This window comes from Heliangelus exortis, chromosome 1, assembly GCF_036169615.1.
Source record: "Heliangelus exortis chromosome 1, bHelExo1.hap1, whole genome shotgun sequence".
Lineage (NCBI taxonomy): Eukaryota > Metazoa > Chordata > Aves > Apodiformes > Trochilidae > Heliangelus > Heliangelus exortis.
In genome coordinates, this window is record NC_092422.1 from 123,467,767 (window position 1) to 123,488,577 (window position 20,811).

At 38.9% G+C, this 20,811-nt stretch overlaps 1 protein-coding gene across 13 annotated transcripts in view; it reads right to left on the minus strand.

Annotated features, from left to right (window-relative positions):
* Positions 1-20,811, minus strand: part of VEZT (vezatin, adherens junctions transmembrane protein) — an 86,898-nt gene that overhangs the window by 52,528 nt on the left and 13,559 nt on the right. For 7 of the 13 annotated variants that reach the window (XM_071764711.1, XM_071764786.1, XM_071764719.1 and 4 more), the window contains exons 2-6: positions 17,543-17,677; positions 10,659-10,748; positions 8,405-8,580; positions 5,396-5,671; positions 164-313 (exon numbers count right to left, since the gene is read on the minus strand). In XM_071764711.1, coding sequence (XP_071620812.1) covers positions 164-313; positions 5,396-5,671; positions 8,405-8,580; positions 10,659-10,748; positions 17,543-17,677 — 827 coding nt within the window. The remainder of the gene's footprint in view (positions 1-163; positions 314-5,395; positions 5,672-8,404; positions 8,581-10,658; positions 10,749-17,542; positions 17,678-20,811) is intronic. The other 6 variants (XM_071764718.1, XM_071764733.1, XM_071764801.1 and 3 more) reach the window with 3 other exon arrangements.

Genomic DNA, 20,811 nt, shown 5'->3' on the forward strand with positions numbered 1-20,811 from the left:
ACATCCGAAATTAATCACAAGCCCCAACTCCCCATGCTACCTTTTCTTTACCTTGTTTAGATACGCGAGGAGCTACTCTACGTTTCTAGAAGCACTAACTCGAACCAGTTGCAACCTTACCAGCAGGAATATCTGAACCCGTGGGTTTTTACAAAAAGGATATTTTTTCAGCATGTACAGAGTAGCCAGTCTTGAAGCTCGGAAGTTGGCTCTGACCGATCGATAAACGGCTTTCCGGAGCCCGATCAGCTGCTGACTAGGATGCTGTCCAGCTTTAGTAAGTGGGCAAGCAGCACTGACCCTGTCAAGCAAACTTGAAAAGTAAAATGTGATACAACTGTACAGATGTCCTAAAGTATTTTTAAAAGACAGAACATCAGATTTCTTATTCCACAACTTTAAAAACTTTTCCAAACCGCCCGGTAACTATGAGAGCAAACAAAGAGAGAATCCATTACATCAATGATATACTTAATTATAATTGTAAATAAGCAGCCAGGATTTGTCAATAGCCAACCTGATTCTGCTCTCATTTGAGCCATAGCAAAACTCCTGAGTTTGTTTTCTCCAAAGTTTTCCATAAAGATTATCTCTGATACCAAATTATCACAAGCCCACTGTAAGGGGTTGAATGTTTTAACACATATTTAACATATACCTCTTTATGTGTAAATTTGCTCTATAAATAATTTTTATAGGAAAATGTGCTTCTAAATATTTTTTTCATGCAAAACACTATATTATTTCAACCTTCTCCATAGAGAGCCTTCTCTAGGTCAACAGAAATATTATTTGAGTGACAGTTCGGATTTTATCATGCAATGAATGACAGCTGTGTTTGCTGGAGTCTGACAGGTAGACATTTGGAATCTATGCAACTATACAAGCATATCTGAAAACATATTTTGGTGTCTACATATTCACTTGAATATACCATTTAAAAGAAACTGCCATTTGCCTATTAGAATATACTTCAGAATGTCTTTAGAACTGCAAGAAATTGCCTCATCTGGAAATAAACTGAATTGTGAACAGGCTGAATGTTCAACATGCCTGTGTAACATTGAGCTGTAGAAAAGGAAAAAAATATTAATGTTCAGTTATATCATATACAGCCAAGCCTATGACTGAGATACTAAAAGCAGCCTAGGTGCACTGTACTTGCTGAGATTGTTTTTATTAGAATCAGTTTAGGAATGGACATAGTGTGGACAACAGGAAAATCCATTGGGATTAATTGAGGACTGGAAGCCTGATTCTGCTCTCCCCTTTCCCAGAGCATGGAGAGGAGGCCATTTCATGCCCAGTTACTTAAAAGGGAAAAGCCTACAGGGCACTGGCAAGACTGAGGTGACCTGCTGCATTGGTAACTATTTCTGTGAGCTATCTGACTAAAGAGCTGACTAAGCCAGCAGAAGTGACCCTGCTGGAAAAATGTCAGTTCTACTGCATGTGCTTAGCTGGCCCATGCTGCACACTGTCCAGGAGGGGAAATAGCTCATCACCTTCACTGTAAAATATGAAAAGCAATGCAGCCAACCCAGCAAGCCAGGCTGGACCCGTATCAGTATGTTAAGTATGATTAACACAAGGAGATTGATACCAAATACTGCAGTATATTGAAAATGCTGCAATGAACATTAAAATATCTGCATACCGTATTAAATTATGTGATATTAAAATGTTCTATGTAACATAATGTACTTCAAAATCTAAATGAAATAAAAGCAACTATATTAATTGCAATTTCTGAACATAAATTTAAAATGCTTGTCTTGCCATATGCTCCACTAGAGTACACAGCAGGAAATGTAGTGCATGCCAATCTGTAATATTTCTCCAGCTTTTGAAGGTAACAGCTGAAAGTTTATGGATAAACTCTCATACCAGTTTGTAGATTCGAGCCCTGGGTGAGTTGTCAGAGGAAGGTTCAAAGAAAAAGAGCAAAATTCTTCTACTCTAAAAAAGGGAAAGAGATCTATGTTCTGCTACCGTAATGTATTCAGCCAATATTCAGCAAAACAATTTGCTTTACTCTGAGAAGGCCTGTTTCAGTGGTCTTTATAAAATAATTCTTCTTTATTCCAGCAATCTTAAATTAGCATAACTTTCTATAAATGTCTATGTGCCAGACGTGCCATAACCCTCATTTCCTAACGTTCCATTTATCTTCTATGTATTTTGACTTACAAAATATTATCAGCTTTGTGTATCAGCCTCAAATAGCAAGAAGAAAAAAAAAGTTAAGGAGGAAAAGAATTTCCTCCTTCCTACTGCTTCCAAATCCATTTTACTTGTAAAGAACAGTACCTTATTTCTTCATACAAGCCAGTTTTTAAATAGGCTCTCAACTTTTAACAAACTTGTACAGACATATTAATAAAAGCTATTACTGCACTACAACATGAAAGCAGTTCTGTGCTACATACACCAATAAGTGCTTGTAGAGCTCAACTGTAGTTTAAATACAGTAGAAAGGGAGCATTTTGGAGAAAAGCTAATTATTTCAGTGACAGACAAGGAAATAACTACTTGCTGGTTACTGCTGCAGTCTCTCATTACATATTCCTACTGTTTTCATTTTATACTGTGCAAGGCATGTGGTGAGACAGAGAAGCTGTGGCTGCCCCCTCCCTAGAAGTGTTCAAGGCCTGGCTGGAGGGGGCTTTGAGCCACCAGGTCTAGTAGGAGGTGTCCCTGCCCAGGCAGGGGGTTGGAACTACATCATCTTTAAAGTCCCTTCTAACTCAAGCTGTCCTATGATTGATTCTATGAAGACAGAGTACATACTTTCATTACCCAGTGGAAATTCCAGATTGCAACTCATGGTCAGGCTTCATTTGCCTAATTGCAGATGAAGCAATTAGACAGAATTACTGCCATTCTGCCTGAGTAAAACACTGCCTTATCCTGGCTACACAATATCAGCAACCCAAACGGCCTTGGGGAGGTTTCCCCCATCTCTGCATTGCACAGCTTGTACCACACAGATGTACCTGAAACCCCAACAGCAGCACTGACCACTTCTGAAGGCCATTCTGAAATCAGAATATCCAGTTGCCTTTGAGAGCAGCTAATATAGGAGAGGCCTGACAGGGTTCTTACTTCCTTATCTTAAGTGGCTGATGTGGGGGTGTTTTTTTGGTGGGAGGGGAATACAGACAAAGTGGTGCTTCAAATTAGCAGTCACTGCCACACAGTCATAAACCAGTGGACAACTGATCAAAACCTCATAAAGACTAATCTAACATTTAGAGAGACAGACAGATGTCAAGTAACAAGAGGCTAGAGTAAAGCTAAGGCATAGATATTTCAAAGCAGATGTAAATTAGCCTGTGAGAACAGAGCAATGGATGGTGCAATGGGGAGAAAAAACAGCAGTGGAACACATGGGACCTCAGGCCAAAGCTGTGGACCTGGGCTTGCCATATCAGACTTCAGCTAAACACAGATAACCAAAATCTGAAATCAGGACTATTTAAATGTCAGCTTCAGTATCTTTCCATCCATAATACAATTTATTAATTGTATTAATTAATGTGCTGAGTTAAACTATGCTGAGCTAGCAGGATATTAAAACAGCAGCACTGAACAGGGTGCTCTGCTGTCTGGTGGAAATCACATTCCCTCAAGGATGTAAATGATAGAAGAAGACACTCACTAACTTCTTAGATGCAACCATTTCTATAGCCATATGAGTCTTTCTGAACAAGTATTGAGACTTTGACAAAGTTCTACAGGAGAACATCAGAAATTTTGTTTTGCTAAGGTTTATCACAGCAAAATCCTGGAAGAAAAAAAGGGGTAGCTAGTTTTTTGCATCATACATGAAGTGCTGTCTCAAGAAAAGCATTTCATTCATGTAGCAGCATCTCTTGCATATGTGGATGCAGAGAAGGACACTCTGGAGTTAGAACTTCCATCAGACTAAACCAAAGCAAAACCTGTACAGCACTGACTTCTTCATGCTGGACAATTGTTCCAGTGAGGATGCTGGCAAAGTCATACTTCTCCCACTCCATCCACACTCCAAAGTCTTTCGAAAAGCTTGCCAAAGTTTTAAGCTAAGAGGCTATTAGATCAAGTGTCAGCTTTAAGACCAGTCTGTTTTTTGTTAATCTGTTATCTAAGATATGTAGTAAAAGAACAAGGAACCAGAAATTTAGACACTGACCACAAGTTCGTTCGCTTAAACTTAGGAAAAAATCCAAATGTTTTTATCATCTGTAATTTGGACAAGCCCTAACAGTAATTCCTTTTAAGAATCCATTTGCAAAGATAAGACTGGCTGTTGCTTAACTCTATGCTTCTTCAGCAAAAAAACCAAAACCAAAACACATAACTAGGCAGACTGAAGACACGCTCATGCATTCCAAAGGGAGAATGAAATATTTCTTCAATGAAGCAAACTGAAGGTATCTCAAGCTAGAAAATTAATTGGAAATGTTAAGTCTACAGTGTCAAGCCTGCATGTAAAAACATGTGCCTGAGCACAGAACAGTTGGTCTGGCATGAACGAACAATTTCTAAGTCCAGGCAGGGGAATTTTTTATTATTTTTAGAAAGAAGTCAACTGGATTTTAGCTGTTGGCATTTCCCACCTCCTTTAGCCTTAAGTCTAACTGGCACAGGTACATATCTAACCATAAGCTGCTGTGAGGGAAAAGCATACAAGACAAAGAGTGTACTTAAGCAGGTGTGTTGGCTTTGGGATCATTGCACACACTGAACATGTTTTGATGTCCTTACACATGGCAAATAAACAAAAATTATCAAATAGCTACAAGAGTTAAACAACCAGCAGCATGTTCACAGCCCTTAAAGAATTTCATATTCCAAACATTTCAACAATTTTATGCAAGGAAAAAAGGTATTGTTAACTTTTTTTGAGGTGGGAAGTGACCTTTGATGGTCCTTGCTGATTGCTGTGTTCTCATTACTTCGGAGTGTTATTTGTTAAATAAAAATAGAATGGTTTTCACGTCACCTTGTTTTCTAAATACAAATGATTATGTGTAGGTCAGTTTATCTACATAGATTTGGCAACATAAGATACAAAAAATCCTCAAACAAAGAATCCTCTAAATGACTGTTCAAAATAGTTAACTAAAATCCATTTCATCATGTATTTAATTGATAGCAGAGCAGGAGATTTCAAAGGCTTGTGAGTTTTGTGACACTTAGTTCTCCTTCAGGATGCAAGTTTTTAACAATGAGTGCTAGAATTCATACTTCTAGTATGAATGGTAATTATACCATTTTATGTAAACTAAAAGCTTAAAGTATTGTTTTTCAGTGCTTCCACTTGCTATGGGAGACAGCGTGACAAGACAATATTAGAAGACATCTGGTTTGAATGAATCTGTGTATTAAGTAAAGTGAAATATAGACTCACAGGGTAAATCCTCTGGAAATTACTTCAGTCTCTTGAATGAGTCGTAGAGCTTTCCTCACCAGGTTAGTAAAAGCTCGGCTGTTTGCCACTGTTTCTTCCAGCTGGATACAGTATTTTCGCAGGGCCATTTGCAGCTTGGCTGTCCTCCATGTGCCCCAGACCCGAAAGGCTGCATAGCCGAGCAGAACCAGTCCCCAGGGCAGCCACCAGGATTCCTTCCACCACGAAGGAAGCACAAGCAGTGCACTCCCAAAGGCAAGCAACAGGGACACATCCCTGCAAACAGAGAAAGTAGCATCAGCCACAGATTCCTGAGCTCAAACGAGTGGGGAAATCAGGCAGCTCTCCCTTACATTTGAGGTCACAGCATCTTAGTACAGGGCTTTTATGTAGGTCCTGAAGGGAGCCCTATACACAAAAAGCTGTTCCCAGAGGCAGATGTTACATACATGATACTAACTTGGGCAGAATAACATTTATCTGGCTTTTTTTTTTGACACAAGTGAAAGAATAATGTACCGCTCTGAAAGGTCAGTTTGTCTTGCATACATCCTAAAATAAAAAGAAAAAAGAAAAAAACCTGACTACTCAGCATTTTAAGCCAGGGTGGGTAGGAGTTGAAATATCTGCACTTCCAGGTTCAAAAGTACAGTAGGGAAGGGCATGTTTCTTTTGGTAACAAAACCCTCAACTAATGCCAGCTTTATTTTTTTCCAGATTCTGACTCATTTAATTTGGACATCAACACACAACTAGCTTTTAACACATTTTTATAATGATGGCTTGAACAATAATTTTAACTAACTTGACAGCTTATGAAAGTCCTTGCAGAGCAGAGTTACCAGTATCTCAATCAGGTTATTTAGCAAGGACATTTTAAAAACTTCATAAATCTGTTATTTTCATCTAGAAAAATAAGTAACTGCTAGCTTTGCTTCATATATAGTATTATAGTCTCAGTTTTGTAAAATTATGACAGTTTCCAGAGATGGATGGGCTATAGGTTTCAAGGAGCAGAGCAACTTTATTTCTTCAGATTTTTTTGCAAAGAAAAATATTCACTTTCTTCACCCACTAAGGCTGTGTATCCTGTATTTGGTTTTGGAAGTATTCACAAGGAATATTTTTGCATTTCTAAAATAAGACATGATCTCTGGGCTTCTTTTTTCTGGGCAGTTCTGTGGTCATATTTCAACAAGCTTTGCAAGTGTTAACTCCTCAGGGCTACTGATAGGTTTCAGTAAAGGTCCAGGGTTAAAATATTCCAAATGTGTAATTAGCTTTAAAAACGACAGACACACAACCTGTAACTTCCTTGGTACCTTAAGGAAAATAACAACAACCAAAACCAACACAAAAAAATCCCAAAACCACAAAAACATAGATCATCACAATTGAAAACTGGAAGAGATTCAGAGCTCACTTTGTCTATTTTCAGTTTCTGGAAAATCCAGGCCACCACAGATAGACTGAAGAAGAAAATGGAGACTCCACAACCCACTAAGGTAGCTATTTCAACTCATAAATGTTCTTAGCTTTCAAAAGATTACCCCCAGGTCCAGTCTGAATAACTGGCAAATCAGTCACAGCATTTTCCCTCATATCCTTTCCTTTTCTGAACAGAATGAAGGATGACTGATCACTGCCTTCTTATTCTACACATCATAACACTGTTCCATCCCACTTCAATTTTCTCCATTTTGGTAAAACAATCCTAACTCACTTTAATGTTTTAGAGAGATTGTATTATCTAAATTTTTCTTCTTGTTCTGCTGTGGACAATCTAAACTACCTTTGGCTCTCCAAGTGTGGCATCCAAAACTAGTTGCCAGAGTCTAATAAAGGCTTAGGGAAAGAGACAGGAAAATAAACCCTCATGTCCTGCCTGTAACAAGGACAGCAGGGTAAGATTTGCTGACACATTCAACTCATCCTCTTCAATACTGTGCAGATCTTATTCTGAAGTTTTACTGCTTACTCTATTACTTATCACTTTGTGTTTGTGAATTTGATTTTTCCTTCCCAATTGTAGAATGCCACTTTTGTCTTTATTGACTCTTCTATTAATTTCATGACCCTTCTCCAAGCTACTTTTGAACTCCATTCTGCCAAAGCACTTACAAACTTATGTCATCTGTAAGCTGAGCAACATTCACAAATTTTGTGAGTGTACTTTATCACCTTAACAGTTCAAGAAATAATGAATAGTGCTAGGACCAGGACAAACCACTGGAAAAATATGGATCAAAAGTTCTCTTGTGTAACAGAGAGCATCACTAGTGAGATAATTACAACTTAAATGGTTTGGTATTTTAACCTACTGTGGCTTTATAATAATTTCATCTATTTTCCTAACATACATATTATGCTATTATTATGACACACAGCCCTGGTCTGTGTTGTGAGATGTATTTATCTACTGATTCTTCTCCCTTTCTGAGCAAGCTCCCTGTCAGAACACCCACAATCCCTGTTATTTTTCAAATACAGAAGCTATCTGTTCAGATACCCCTGCAGCTAGCTCCTTCAGCATTCTAGGGTGAGTTTTGCCAGCCTCTGCTGACTTGGACACATCTCATTTAAATATTCTTCAGTCTGTTCTTCTGGTATTCTACATGTGAAAATTAATTGCACCTCCCCCAATGTATTTTCTGAAGACCACAGCAAAGAAAGCACCTTTCAGTTCAGTCTTCACAATCACATCTCATTTATCAAAATCACCATTGCATAGCATTAGAAATAATGAATTAAACAACCATGTTAGTTCTTCCACATAGTACATATCAGGGTTTGGAAGTATCCATTCACATTCATGTAGCTATCATAGATGATAATTTGAGGAAAAAAAACCATGCTTAAACCAAAATCTGGGGACTAGTAGATCAAAGAGTTGAAGACCTGCAAAAAGCAAAGTAGTTACTATATTGCTGCATTTTATATAAGGAACACAACATGTATTTTTTGCTTGTTTCTCAAGGAATATAGTCACAGATATTCTCTGTACAGTACCAAATATTAGGAGTTGCCAGGGAGCGTAGCGTTGGAAGCTGTGGGTTTTCCTGTTGCTTGCACTGCCCTGCAGACAGGATACTGGGGTCAAGGAACTCAATCAGTTCCACATCCTCCTGGAGCAGAACTTCCTGTTGCAGGATGGTACGGAGTGTGTCAAATCGAAATCCAACATCCTTACCGCAAAGGCAGGAGAACAAATAATGGGCATTAGTAAAGAATTTCAAATTCTTAAAATTAAGTTAGCAGAACAAGGAGAATGCCCAGACACTCTACATTTTACTTTTCTGTTTCCTTTACAGTCCTGTTAATCTGCTCCCAAAACCTACAGGAATGTTTCAGATCTATCACAAGTATCAGCTTCACTTTTATTAAACTATAAAAATTCACGCCCTACCCAAGAGTTCAAACTTGCAGGATGCATCACAATGACTTTGTGACCTGACCCAGATAGTAACAATACCTGGAAACATGCCACAGATGATGCCAATGTGCAAGGATCAGAGAGGTACTATAGCTATTAGAAGATCACTACCAAATGCTTCTTTTGCTTAATGCCATGATATAATTTACATAATTAACAAACAAAATTTTAAAGAGAGATATATTTCAAAGGACTCAACAAAAAGTCACCTTTGGACACTTAGTAACAGTAGGGTCAATGCACAGGACTCAAGACCCAAGCCAAGGCAGTGAAGTCCTCTCTTGCAGGATTCTGTTCCTTTCCCAAGAGAACTCAGTCTGAGCATGCAACAGTATGGGACTCAGAAGACCTCACCCCTGCTAAACTCCAGGCAAACTTCAGGGAGTTTCTTACTTGTGGATTCTATGCCATGACAAGCATTTGTTATTTTTTTTCCCTGCAGATATAGTTCTTCACATATTTTGAGGACAAATATATCTATCAGAAAAAAACCCTGAAATTTCAATTTGCATCCAACACCAAAGTATGATGACAAAACACTTCAAGGTATCAACGTTATAACAAAACCCAACAAGTGCTGAGCACTTTGCACCTAGCTAGACTACAGGAGGGAAAGCAGAATATTTCTGAAAACTCTGTAATAGAAGCTGTTAGCAGAAGTATGACATTTCACAGTGCAGACTAAAAAATCTTTTTTTAGCTCTGTCATTGACAGAATGAGATTATGAAAGCATAAAATATTTTGTTAAAAGTTCAATTCCATACACTGATGTCACTTGTGATAACATGCATTCTACTTTTAATGGAAAACATTTTTTTCAGGACTGTGTGCAAAAGGAAACTCTGCCCTCCTCCAACACATCCTGTGACATTTCAGTACTTTACTGTACCATGAGGCAGGAGAAACATGCTTCCTATATTTTTTGGTAGTGTCTCCATATCAAAAAAGTAGGCTAAAGAAAGCTGTGAAGATAATACCTTTGATTCACAGGGGAAGAGGGAGCACAAAAAAAGGCAATCAAAGATCAGTAGTGAGAGCTTTCAGAGGAAATTTTGTCCTCGTGAGATAAGGGAAAAGTCTCTGAGAAATGGAAACCCTTAACTTCTCATGTTACTCAACTTTTTTTTTTTTTTTTTTTTTTTTTTTTTTTTTTTTAAGCTACATTTGAAGACATCATCCCTACATCATAGTGGAAAAAAAAAAAAAAAAGAATTCTAACTTTTAGATTCTGGAACAGTCTGACTAATGTGACATTTGCCAGCCAGAGTAGGAACCTGAAGCAGCTGGGTGCAAGTCAAAGCAGATCTCAGGCAAGCCCAGACTAGAGACTGAACTGGCAAGAAAGTGGCACTGCAGAGAACAAGTGTAAAGGCAGCATAAAACTATTTTCAACTGTCTGGGGTAGAACTATCACCCTTCAGGGCTACCCCACACAGGCTAACTTGGGCCCTAAAAGTACCTGCACTTGGCTGCAACGTAGGGACTTTTTCAGTCAGTGTCTCCTCAATGCCTTCCACCAAAAGGGGTAGCTACACTGCACTTTAACTCCTTTCAGATTTCAATAATCTCTTTCATTTCTCACACCCTTTCATTTCTCTTCCAGATTTTGAACATCTTTAACCTGACTACTGGTATTTTGCCTTTTCCTCTGTGCGCAATTTGCCTGTCACAGTAACTAAAAACCAGAATCAGTATTATCTGAGGAATAAATAAAACTCCAAGAGACAAATCCAGCAATACAGACCAAGGATGGTCAGAGGATGAGGTACAGAGCAGAGGAAGGCTTGTGGATTATGAAAGGAAACAGAAAAAAACAAGTTATCACTTACCAGTCTGTGAAGTAGGTCATCACTTTTCTTGTACTGTGGAAGAGGAAACCAGCTTCTAAAGAACTCAACTAGTTTTGACAGGATGCCTTGCTGAAGGAAAGAGAAATTACTGCAATTAAAAAAAACTACCCAAAGCCAAAAATAAATAAATAAATAACAGAAGACAATTCTTTTACTTCTGCATTTGCTTCTTAACTCAGACCCCAGTACCTGTAAGGAAGTTTCGCTTACTGTGTCTGGCCTAACTTCAGAGTGTACTAAAGGAACATCTGCTTCCCGTCAGTTTGCCTGGACACAAGAGCATAAAATAAAGCTTTCAGTAACCCCACCTATTCAGAGAATAATGGATTGTTGTGTTGTAATGTTAAAAATAACTACAGCTAGAATTAGTTTGATCTCAAGGTGGCAACTACTGCATCGATATGAAAGACTTACTCTCTCCTTAATGAATAAACAAAAAAACGTGAAATTAAATGGCTGATAAGGATTGAAGAAAAGACCTGGAGAGGAACAACCTCTCCTTGGCAGCTCACTGCAGCTTGAGGACAAGACTCCAAAGGAGTTGTGAATATAGGCAGGGAAGACTGACTGTCAGAAGAGGAACTGTCACAGAAACTCCCCTGTCTCAACCAGTGCATCCTATTGTGTCACCATGCTGCTTCCCAGGCAACCTGAATCCACACTGAGCTCTAAACATAACTTTGAACATCACTAATTAGAGGGACTCCCTCATGGTCATCACACATTTTACTCATGTATCTTCCTAAAATATGATGCATGAAAGAGTATAATGATTTTGCTTCGCTCTGCATCCATTCCATGAAAAAAAAAAAAAAAAAAGATGGAGTTTTGGACACACATTGTATATCTACTTTCCTCAGACTGAGCTGAAAGGAAGTATTCTTCAAAATATTTACTTACATATATTTCATGAGTTCTGAGGTCCTACCTCTTAATCTTTGGACTGCTGACACATATTACAATCAAACAAAATGTATGCAAAAAAAATTAATTGTGGAGCACTTATATTTTGTGGCATACTGTTTCAAAATAGCAAAAAAAACCTCAGACAGATTATAAGAGCTTGATGTATAATGGATGCCTGCATTAGATCAGCTTCTTCTGTTTCTGCCTCTTGTGTTTTTTCTCTTTTCTTTTCCCCACATTTTTTCCTTGTTTTTTTCCCCAACTATAAGGTGGGAAATAAAAGTAAAACCAAGCAACAGGATTTTTGAGCTTTGTGGTTATCCCAGCCTGAGAGCCCTCTGAAAGGCAATGTGAAATAAGCTTGATGAAGCAAGCCAGGGCAGAATGGCTTTGTCTAACATCAGAAATCGTTACCCTAAAACCCCTATTCTTCAACCATTTTTGAAATAACTTACTTTGGCACCCATTTAGGTAACCTAACTCAAGGTTTTTCTTTATGTATGTTGGATCCTTTTGTGTACAGTTAGAACTGCAGACCTATGCCAGAAGGAAGTATTTTTAGGTCAGTGGAGAGACAAACCAGGAACAGGGGTTTCATAATGATAGCTCTTCCTCATACACAGACATCATTGTGGCTTATTAGGAGGAGCTATCCCAGCAATCCACACTTCTTAGATTATGGAATAAATACAAGTCATTGTATTTTGATGTTGTTCATGGGCACTGACATAATTTGGGAGAGGAGAACAGTGTCACAAACTGCAGCATTAGATGATCCTCAAGGTTTCTTGTAAAGCGTTGCAAAATAAACCAGAATTTTCCAGTGACATCTGTAGGAAATTAAGATTAAATAAACAAAGGTCCTTGCTCTGCATTTGAGCTGCAGACATAGTGCACAAGAAGTACTTCTCCTCGTACTTTTAAAGCAGAGTACAAGAAGAATTGTCCATTTATTATATAAAATTATGCCTCTTGAAGCATACCATTTTCAGCTCCTTAGCCTCCATGAATCTTCAAGTTTTTATCATGAACATTTAAACCTACTCGAAGGATAATTTTAAACTGCTACCATTTGACTAAATCAGACTGTGGAAATACTGGAAAAATAAAACAAAAGAACTTGTACCAGCATGCTGTGTATGTAATCTTTTGGTTTATTTTCCTTGTTTTGGTTTAAAAATAAAAATCTGATCTTGCATAAACACTCAACAGACATGTCAGTGCTTGAAAACACAAAACAAGACAACCCCACTGTCTTGGGCTGTGACCCAGCAGAGTACAGTAACACATTAAATTATTCATATCCTTGGAAGAGTGTCTCACAGTTTGCATTCCCTTTGGGAGTGTTAATGACAAGTAAAACAACTTTCATCAACACACAAGTCAGGTCATGTTGTCAGTGCTTCTGGAGTATTCTTCTTACAACTTTAGAACACTACTCAGTCAAACTCCCTGTAAATCAAGTAACAAAAACGTGTAACAGAAAGAAGATAATGCTTCATATTAAATACCTTCCAGCTACCCAGAAGTAGCATTAAGTTGGTGGGAACCCTAGACATAGATAAAGGACTGGTTCCCTCTGCCTTTCCACATCAGGTCACCTGCACAACTGCTGAGGGCTAGCCCTGATTCAGTCCTCAGTAGCTGTCTCCAGGACCAGCCCTGTCCTTGGGATGAAATATTATCACATCTAAGATAGGATAAAGTGTGACAGTAGAATCAATTTAAACTTCTAGGCACAGATGCCTAGGAAAATGACTGAAAAAGGAAAAATGTAAATGGGAAGATATACATTCCCTAAAGATCAAGAAGGATTATCCACAAAGGATTTAATTCTAGAAAACAGCTCTAGGAGCTCTTGCAAACAGGGCTTTTGAGGATCAAGTGATCATGAGACCATAACTTTAGCTGTAACTTTCTCCACAGATTGATGCGGCTGAAACCACTCCACCTATAATTACTGTGCTAAATCATATCTCTGCACTCGCTCAGGTGGGAGCCTGGCACTTCATCAGCCCTCAGAACACAACTTTGAAGCATCTTTATAGCTTTTCAGTTCAATGTCCATTAAGACCATATTCCAATTAAAAAAAAATCAAAACAAACCCAAAACCACACCAAAGCCATGCACAGAGAGAACTGTATCAGATGTGCTTCAAAGTTGACTGATGCCTCTGCCTTTCATTAAGCCTGAAGCATACACTCTGCTTGGCAGGACAGCAAGACACAGCAGCAACAGCAGTTTGTATCAGACACTAGGAACCTTTTCTTTTTTTCAGATTTTTTTCAGTCCCTGAAGATCCCAGACTAGATCTCTGCCTTGCTAAAACCTTGTTACATGTCACCAGATTGTATCTGCACAGGGTTCTTACTTGACTGAATACAAGAGGAGTAAACAAACCCAAATCAAGAACAAAGCAATACCACAGCATTTGTTTCCCAGACTTTTTATAATTTCAGTAGACTAGGCCAGCAAAGGCTGCAAGGAGGGAAGTGATAATTGCGTCATGTAAAAATGAGGAAATGATTGGACAGGAATGTAAATGGTCTGCCTATATGTCATACAAAAGTTGCAACTAAGCTTCAGATCCTCCTAAATTCAGTCTACAACTTTAAATGTGTGGCCAGCTGCCTCTGATCCTTTTTTTTTCACTTTTTTTTTTGGAGACATCCTACGAAAATAAGATACAGAAATCAAATCACAAGAACAGACCTAATGACTTCAGATTATGAAAAAATAGTGTTAACATTCCCAAACTGGTACTGGAACAGCAGCAGGAAGAATCTATGACATTTTATCAGCAGCAATTACACACAGGTTTCTTCCTAATTTCCCCTATGTATCCTTGTCTAGACAGAGATGGGACAATGTGAATGTCATCCTAGTATTTGCAAGAAATGGACACCTCATTTTCACACGCCCTTCAAGTTAAAAGGCAAACCATGACTAATTACTTGTGTATCAGATACAACACTGGAGGACTTGTTCCCAACACAATAAAATTAAGTGTAAAATGCTTGAGGGGGAAAAAAATAATACTTGAGGCTTTTAAAAGCAGTGTATCTTAATACTTTTGAGGTTCTTAATCCATAGCACACATGTATTGAATTTGGTTGAAACTATATAGATAAACACAGCATCATACTGCTTCACTGAGTTTCATAAAAATAATTAGGCAAAATAAAGTAATGCAGCAAACAAGCAATAGTCCATGCATTACTTCACAGTAGTGAACAGATAAACAGGCAGTGGAAGGTGTCATCCTAATTTTCACTTAACAGTGATTTTGCACTAAGACAAAATAGGTATTTTCAATGTAATTGTACCACAAAACTGCCAATAGCTCTAAAAGGGAAATGTGTTTACAGGTGGTTTCTTGAGGGTTATGGTGTCAGCTGACAATTCTGAAAAGTAAGGGTAGTGGACCTAGTATTTCCGTTAATACTTTTAAAGGTAGTTTAAATTAAAGTATAAAAAAAACCGTGAGCTAGACTCTGAGTTCAATTCAGCCTTGAATGAGACAGGCAATCATATTACAAATGTGAAAGCCCATCAATAGCAACTAGCAATCAATTTATTCATTAAGTTTAAACTAATCTTCTATTAGAGAAACTAGCCAAGAAAGTATGGAGATACTGCAGGAATCAATTTTCATCCCCTTAATTTATCTGTTTCTTGGGCAACACATGAGACCAGACTTCTGTATGAAGCCCCTTCATCATTTCCCTACATTATTTCTGAAAAGCTGTAATCTCTACAAGAGCATGGATGAACATTACTAAACTTAATGATTCTTATTATAGTATAATTATTTTTTACAAGCCCTGTCTAATCCCTGTGCTGAGCACACAGTGGTACTTAGTGGAGCCTGCATCTTAACTACATGATCACCTTTGATCAGGAAGATGTGGCACACTTCCAATAGGACTAAAAAGTCTCAGAAACTGGGGACTGAGGCTGTGAAGCAAAAGATGCAGTGAACCTGCCCAACAGGTGAATGCAAATCATCACCAATCTGTCCATGAAGATAGATAGACTCCAACAGGACTGAAGACCAAAGCAAAAGGTTTCATGTTTTATTTTCAAATGGACTAAAGAGCGTGTGAAGAAGCTTTTGCAGTCTATGGGAACACAGTATGAAAATATGACCCATCAACACTTCTCTGAATACTGGTAGATGAATAAGCTTCACACTGCAACTTCTAAATTTTCACTTCAAAGTCTGTGCATGTCAGTCCTTGCAACTACACCATACTATTGCAAACATTTCAAAAACCACACATTCTTTCCCCAGATCAGAAAAAACCTGACTGATGTTATCCACATGAATAAACACACTTCCAAATCCTACCCCACCTAAGATCCTACACAGGGTAGAATAGATTAAAACTCCCACAAGAAAAAAATACTTCTAACCAAAAACAAGGGAAGAACAAAACTGAAGACATTTTGTTAAAATCAGTCCTAACAACTGAGAATATTACTTGGCTAATTCCTTGAAGCATCAGAGTACTGAGCAGCAGATACACATAAATATGGCATTATCTGAGAAAAGACCCTAAGAAAAGCTTCAGCTCTATTCTTTTGCCTTATCATCCTTCCCTCTCTAGGGGGACCTGGAGATCCCAGGGCCACTCGTATCACATTGCCTGTGCTTGGAGAAAGGATGATGCTCTCCTCTGCTCACTGCCAACTAATTAGGAAGATGAAGCATAGTGGAAGAGCGAAGCAGCAGAGGTTACAAAAAAGAAGAAAATGATTGTGAAGCTCTGACTTGAAGATGGGTAAGGAGGAATAAAGCAGGAATGAACAACAGGAAAACTGAGCCCCAGTGGAAGCTTAAAAGTCACAGTAGGCAAGAATCAGATGACCTAAGGTGCACAAAGGTGGAAGCTACTAGAGATGGTGGGAAGAGAGGAGAAAGAAACGGTGATTCTTCAAAAACAATGCATCAAGCCATGAATGCTTGGTTTAAGTTCTTAATTGTGAGGCACTGTCTACCTCAGATTGAAGTGGTCAGGACAGATAAGTCTCCATGGAAGCCTCTTTTTTCTCCTGGCTTAGCACATAGTTGGAGCACGGCCACTGAAAATTGAATTTTCCACTGTCAAAGTGAAAGAGGTAGGCAGAAAATAACTGCTGTTTGGATGCTCCATCTAGGTGCTAAGGAGAAGACAGACCAGCTACTGAATTTTCAATATACTTATTGCAAAGAAATTCCTATGTTAGCTGCCTCAAAACAGAAATTTCCTCACTTACACCACAGCTCCTCCTTGGAGTCACAGAGTCACATTGCTTGTACACCACCAATAACAAAAAATTCAATTTATTTTTAATAAGGTCATAATGGCCAAATTCTCAAGCATAATTTTAATACCCAAATGTTTATCCACTAGCCTTTAACTTAAAACAAGAGAGAAATAAGAAGCCTGAGCTAACCAGTTGATCCTTGTCAGCTGTCAGTGTTAGAAAATTGTCATAACCTAAGCACAGTTCTATCTCATTCAGATTGGTTATGGTATTCATACTTCCCAGAAAGCCTCTTTCTTAGCATGTTTTATTACAGAGTGAGTGATATTTTGCAACTGAATGCCTGAAAAGGCTGGGAACTATAAATATTCCATTTCTGAAAATTACAGGTTTTATTCCCAGAATGTCACATTAAGCTAACATAATACTGTCAAGTAAATAAGATAATTTAAAATACTCAAAAAATTAATCAGCAAAGTCTCTTTCTTCCGTAGTTTACATAGGCACAACGAAACACTCCAAACTATACTGGCAAACCAAGTGTTTGCAAACATATGTGCAGAGAGTTGGTTGGGGTTTGGTGGCTTTGTTTTTTAAATACAGTAAGAGAATTATAATTATCTCTTCTCATTCTGTCCATTTGTAAATGGTTCTCTTCATAAATGCTGTTCTCTTTTGAGAAGATAGGAACAAGGTGAGCACTCACTTTCTGGGCAGCGTGCACAGTCCTCTCTCTCTGGCTTTCTGCTGCTGCACATTGCTCTGCCTTCTGTGATACAGATGAACATACTTCAAAATCTGTGTGTCCCAAATCCTGCAGATATTGGTAGAGTGGGGAATTCTGAAAGATATTATGAAAAAAAAAAAAAAAAAGAGAAAAAAAACAACATTAAAAATCATTTCCCGTTTCCCACAAAACACGACTGTGAACACAGGAGCCCCACAACCAGAAATGAACGTAGAGCAGCCCTGCAGAGAAGGACTTTGGGGCAGCGGTGGATGAAAAATTGGACACAAGTCAGCAACGTGTGATTGCAGTCCAGAAAGCCAATTGTACCCTGAGCTGCATAAAAAGCCAGGCCAGCAGGTTGAAGGAGACAATTGTCCCCCTCTGCTTCACTCCATTGAGACCCCACCTGGGGTACTGTGTCCAATTCTGGGATGTCCAGCACAAGACGGACACGGACCTGCTAGAGCGAGTCCAGAGGAAGGCCTCTAAGATGACCAGATAGAGAGCTGGGCCACCTCTCCTATGAAGACAGGCTTCGGCCTGTGGTGAGAGGAATCATAGAATCATAGAATTGGCTGGGTTGGAAGGGACCTCAGAGATCATCAAGTCCAACCCTTGATCCACTACCGCTGCAGTTACCAGACCATGGCACTGAGTGCCACATCCAGTCTCTTTTTAAATATCTCCAGGGATGGAGAATCCACTACTTCCCAGGGCAGCCCATTCCAATGTCTGATCACCCTCTCAGTAAAGAAATTCTTTCTAATGTCCAACCTAAACCTCCCCCGGCACAACTTGAGACCGTGCCCTCTTGTCTTGCTGAGAGTTGCCTGGGAAAAGAGACCAACCCCCCCCTGGCTACACCCTCCTTTCAGGGAGTTGTAGAGAGTGATGAGGTCTCCCCTGAGCCTCCTCTTCTCCAGGCTGAACAGCCCCAGCTCCCTCAGCCTCTCCTCATAGGATCTGTGCTCGAGTCCCTTCACCAGCCTGGTTGCCCTCCTTTGGACCTGCTCCAGCACCTCAATCTCCTTCCTGAACTGAGGGGCCCAGAACTGGACACAGGACTCAAGCTGTGGCCTCACCAGTGCTGAGTACAGGGGCAGAATCCCTTCCTTGGACCTGCTGGCCATGCTGTTCCTGATACAGGCCAGGATGCCACTGGCCTTCTTGGCTACCTGGGCACACTGCTGGCTCATGTTCAGCTTCCTGTCAATCCAGACTCCCAGGTCCCTTTCTGCCTGGCTGCTCTCCAACCACTCTGTGCCCAGCCGGTAGCGCTGGGGGAAAAGGAGTAACAGCTTTAATTGGAAATACGATAGATTTAGATGAGCTATGAGGAAGAAATTCTTTAGTGTCAGGGTGGTCAGACACTGGAACAGGTCGCTCAGAGGAGCTGTGGATGCCCCCTCCCTGAAGTGTTCAAGGGCAGGTTGGATGGGGCTTTGAGCAAACTGGTCTAGTGGAAATGAAGACTCAGTGTATCCTGACTAGGAACCTACAGAGTGTTTTACAGAAATAGAAAAACAAATTAAAAAAAGGCTTCTGGTCACTCCCAATTCTAATTGCCAGAGACTGTGGTTTTACATGTTTAGATATTTATTTATACAGACTTATGAATTTTTTGTTGTTGTCTGCATCAGATATCTAAGCTTACTTAACTTTTATTTTTCTGTTTTCAGTCCACATATGTGTCTGAATCTACAGTAGATTTGATGGAAAGGATATTTATGCTAACCCTGGTTCTACTCAGGATATGTAAAGAGACTTTGCTTTTATGAAAACTTCTCACTGATGTCTTAAATAGCCCAGTTGGTTGACAATTAATTTTGACCTGTGGAGAATTTTATCCACATCACACACTAGTATGGGAACAGTAGCAAACTGCATAGGAAGAAAACAAACCATTTTAAGAATTACAACATACTACCAACAAGATAAATAAAAGCTAAAAACTTAACAGTATATAACACCAAGTTGCGGAGGTCTGCAGAAACAACCATGAACAGAACAGCTACTACAAATTATTATATTAACTATCACTAACTTGTTGGTGCAACTTGCAAACGCCCCCATTCCAACATGGCCAAATCTCAAATGACTGTTTGACATCCAGTAAAACTTGGAACTCAGCTGAAAAAATTAACTTATTACCTCTAGGGATGCTTTTTTTTAACCCTAACACCAAAGTAATACTTGGGTCATGCTTACCTATTTTAAGCATGCAAATTTATACTTTTGCCTGCTCTGCTTGAGTTACTCACAACAGATTCAGTGTCCAGTCATAACTTGAAACTCAAACATTTGTACCAACTCACAGGTACAAAATACCCCCCTTACCCACTATGACAGGGATTGTGCAGATTGCTGGGATAGGTTAATGATTCATTTCCTTGTGGGATTTTTTCCAGTGTGACAGCTCTTACCTTTTTTTCCAAGTACTCTTCCTCCATAGTTGATTAAGCTTTCTAATGCATTTAACTCTAGCATCTAACCCTAGTTAAACAATGCTCTGCTCTGGACAGGCTAGAATGAAGATGTGTTTCTCTAAAATCTACCAGAATTACTGAATTCAAATATAATAGACCAGAATACTTCTCTTATTTAAGACACTGTTAAATTCACTTAATAACTTCAGGATAAAACTTGGAATATGAATGCTGTTTAGATTGGTTTCATTTCCTCACAAAAAATGGATGAAGGAAGGCAGGGAGAGAGACAGAGACTCTGTACACTGAAGAGAGAGAATTAGTTAAAATCCTACCTTTACTAAATGAAATATTGCATAGTTGTAAGAATGCCCAATTCTTTCCTCTTATGGAGTATTTGGCAACATCAAATCCTTCCATCTAACTGTAATTAATTTTCTACTCTACAGGCAATACAGCATCTCTCCAAATGTTAATGAAACTTTGTTTCCTAGTTCGGATGAGTGATTTGATTTCTTCTTGTAGTCAAGGTGGAATGCAGGCACCTTATGAGGTTTTATATAAATTCCTTCAGATTAACTTTGCAAAGGCTTTTACAGGGTTTAATTATAGGTAGATTTTCAATTTTTATTGCTGCTTGGTACTGGCAAGCATCTTTCTGATTGAGTGGGCAAATGATACGCTATTAAAATTTAACTTGCATGTTAATCACATATTCCTTCAAGGGCTCTCCTCTTTCAGTTTTCCAGAAAGTACTGAAGCTATGACAACCCTCCTCTCACACATTTGTCTCGCTCAGCTTTACATTTTTGTCAGAAA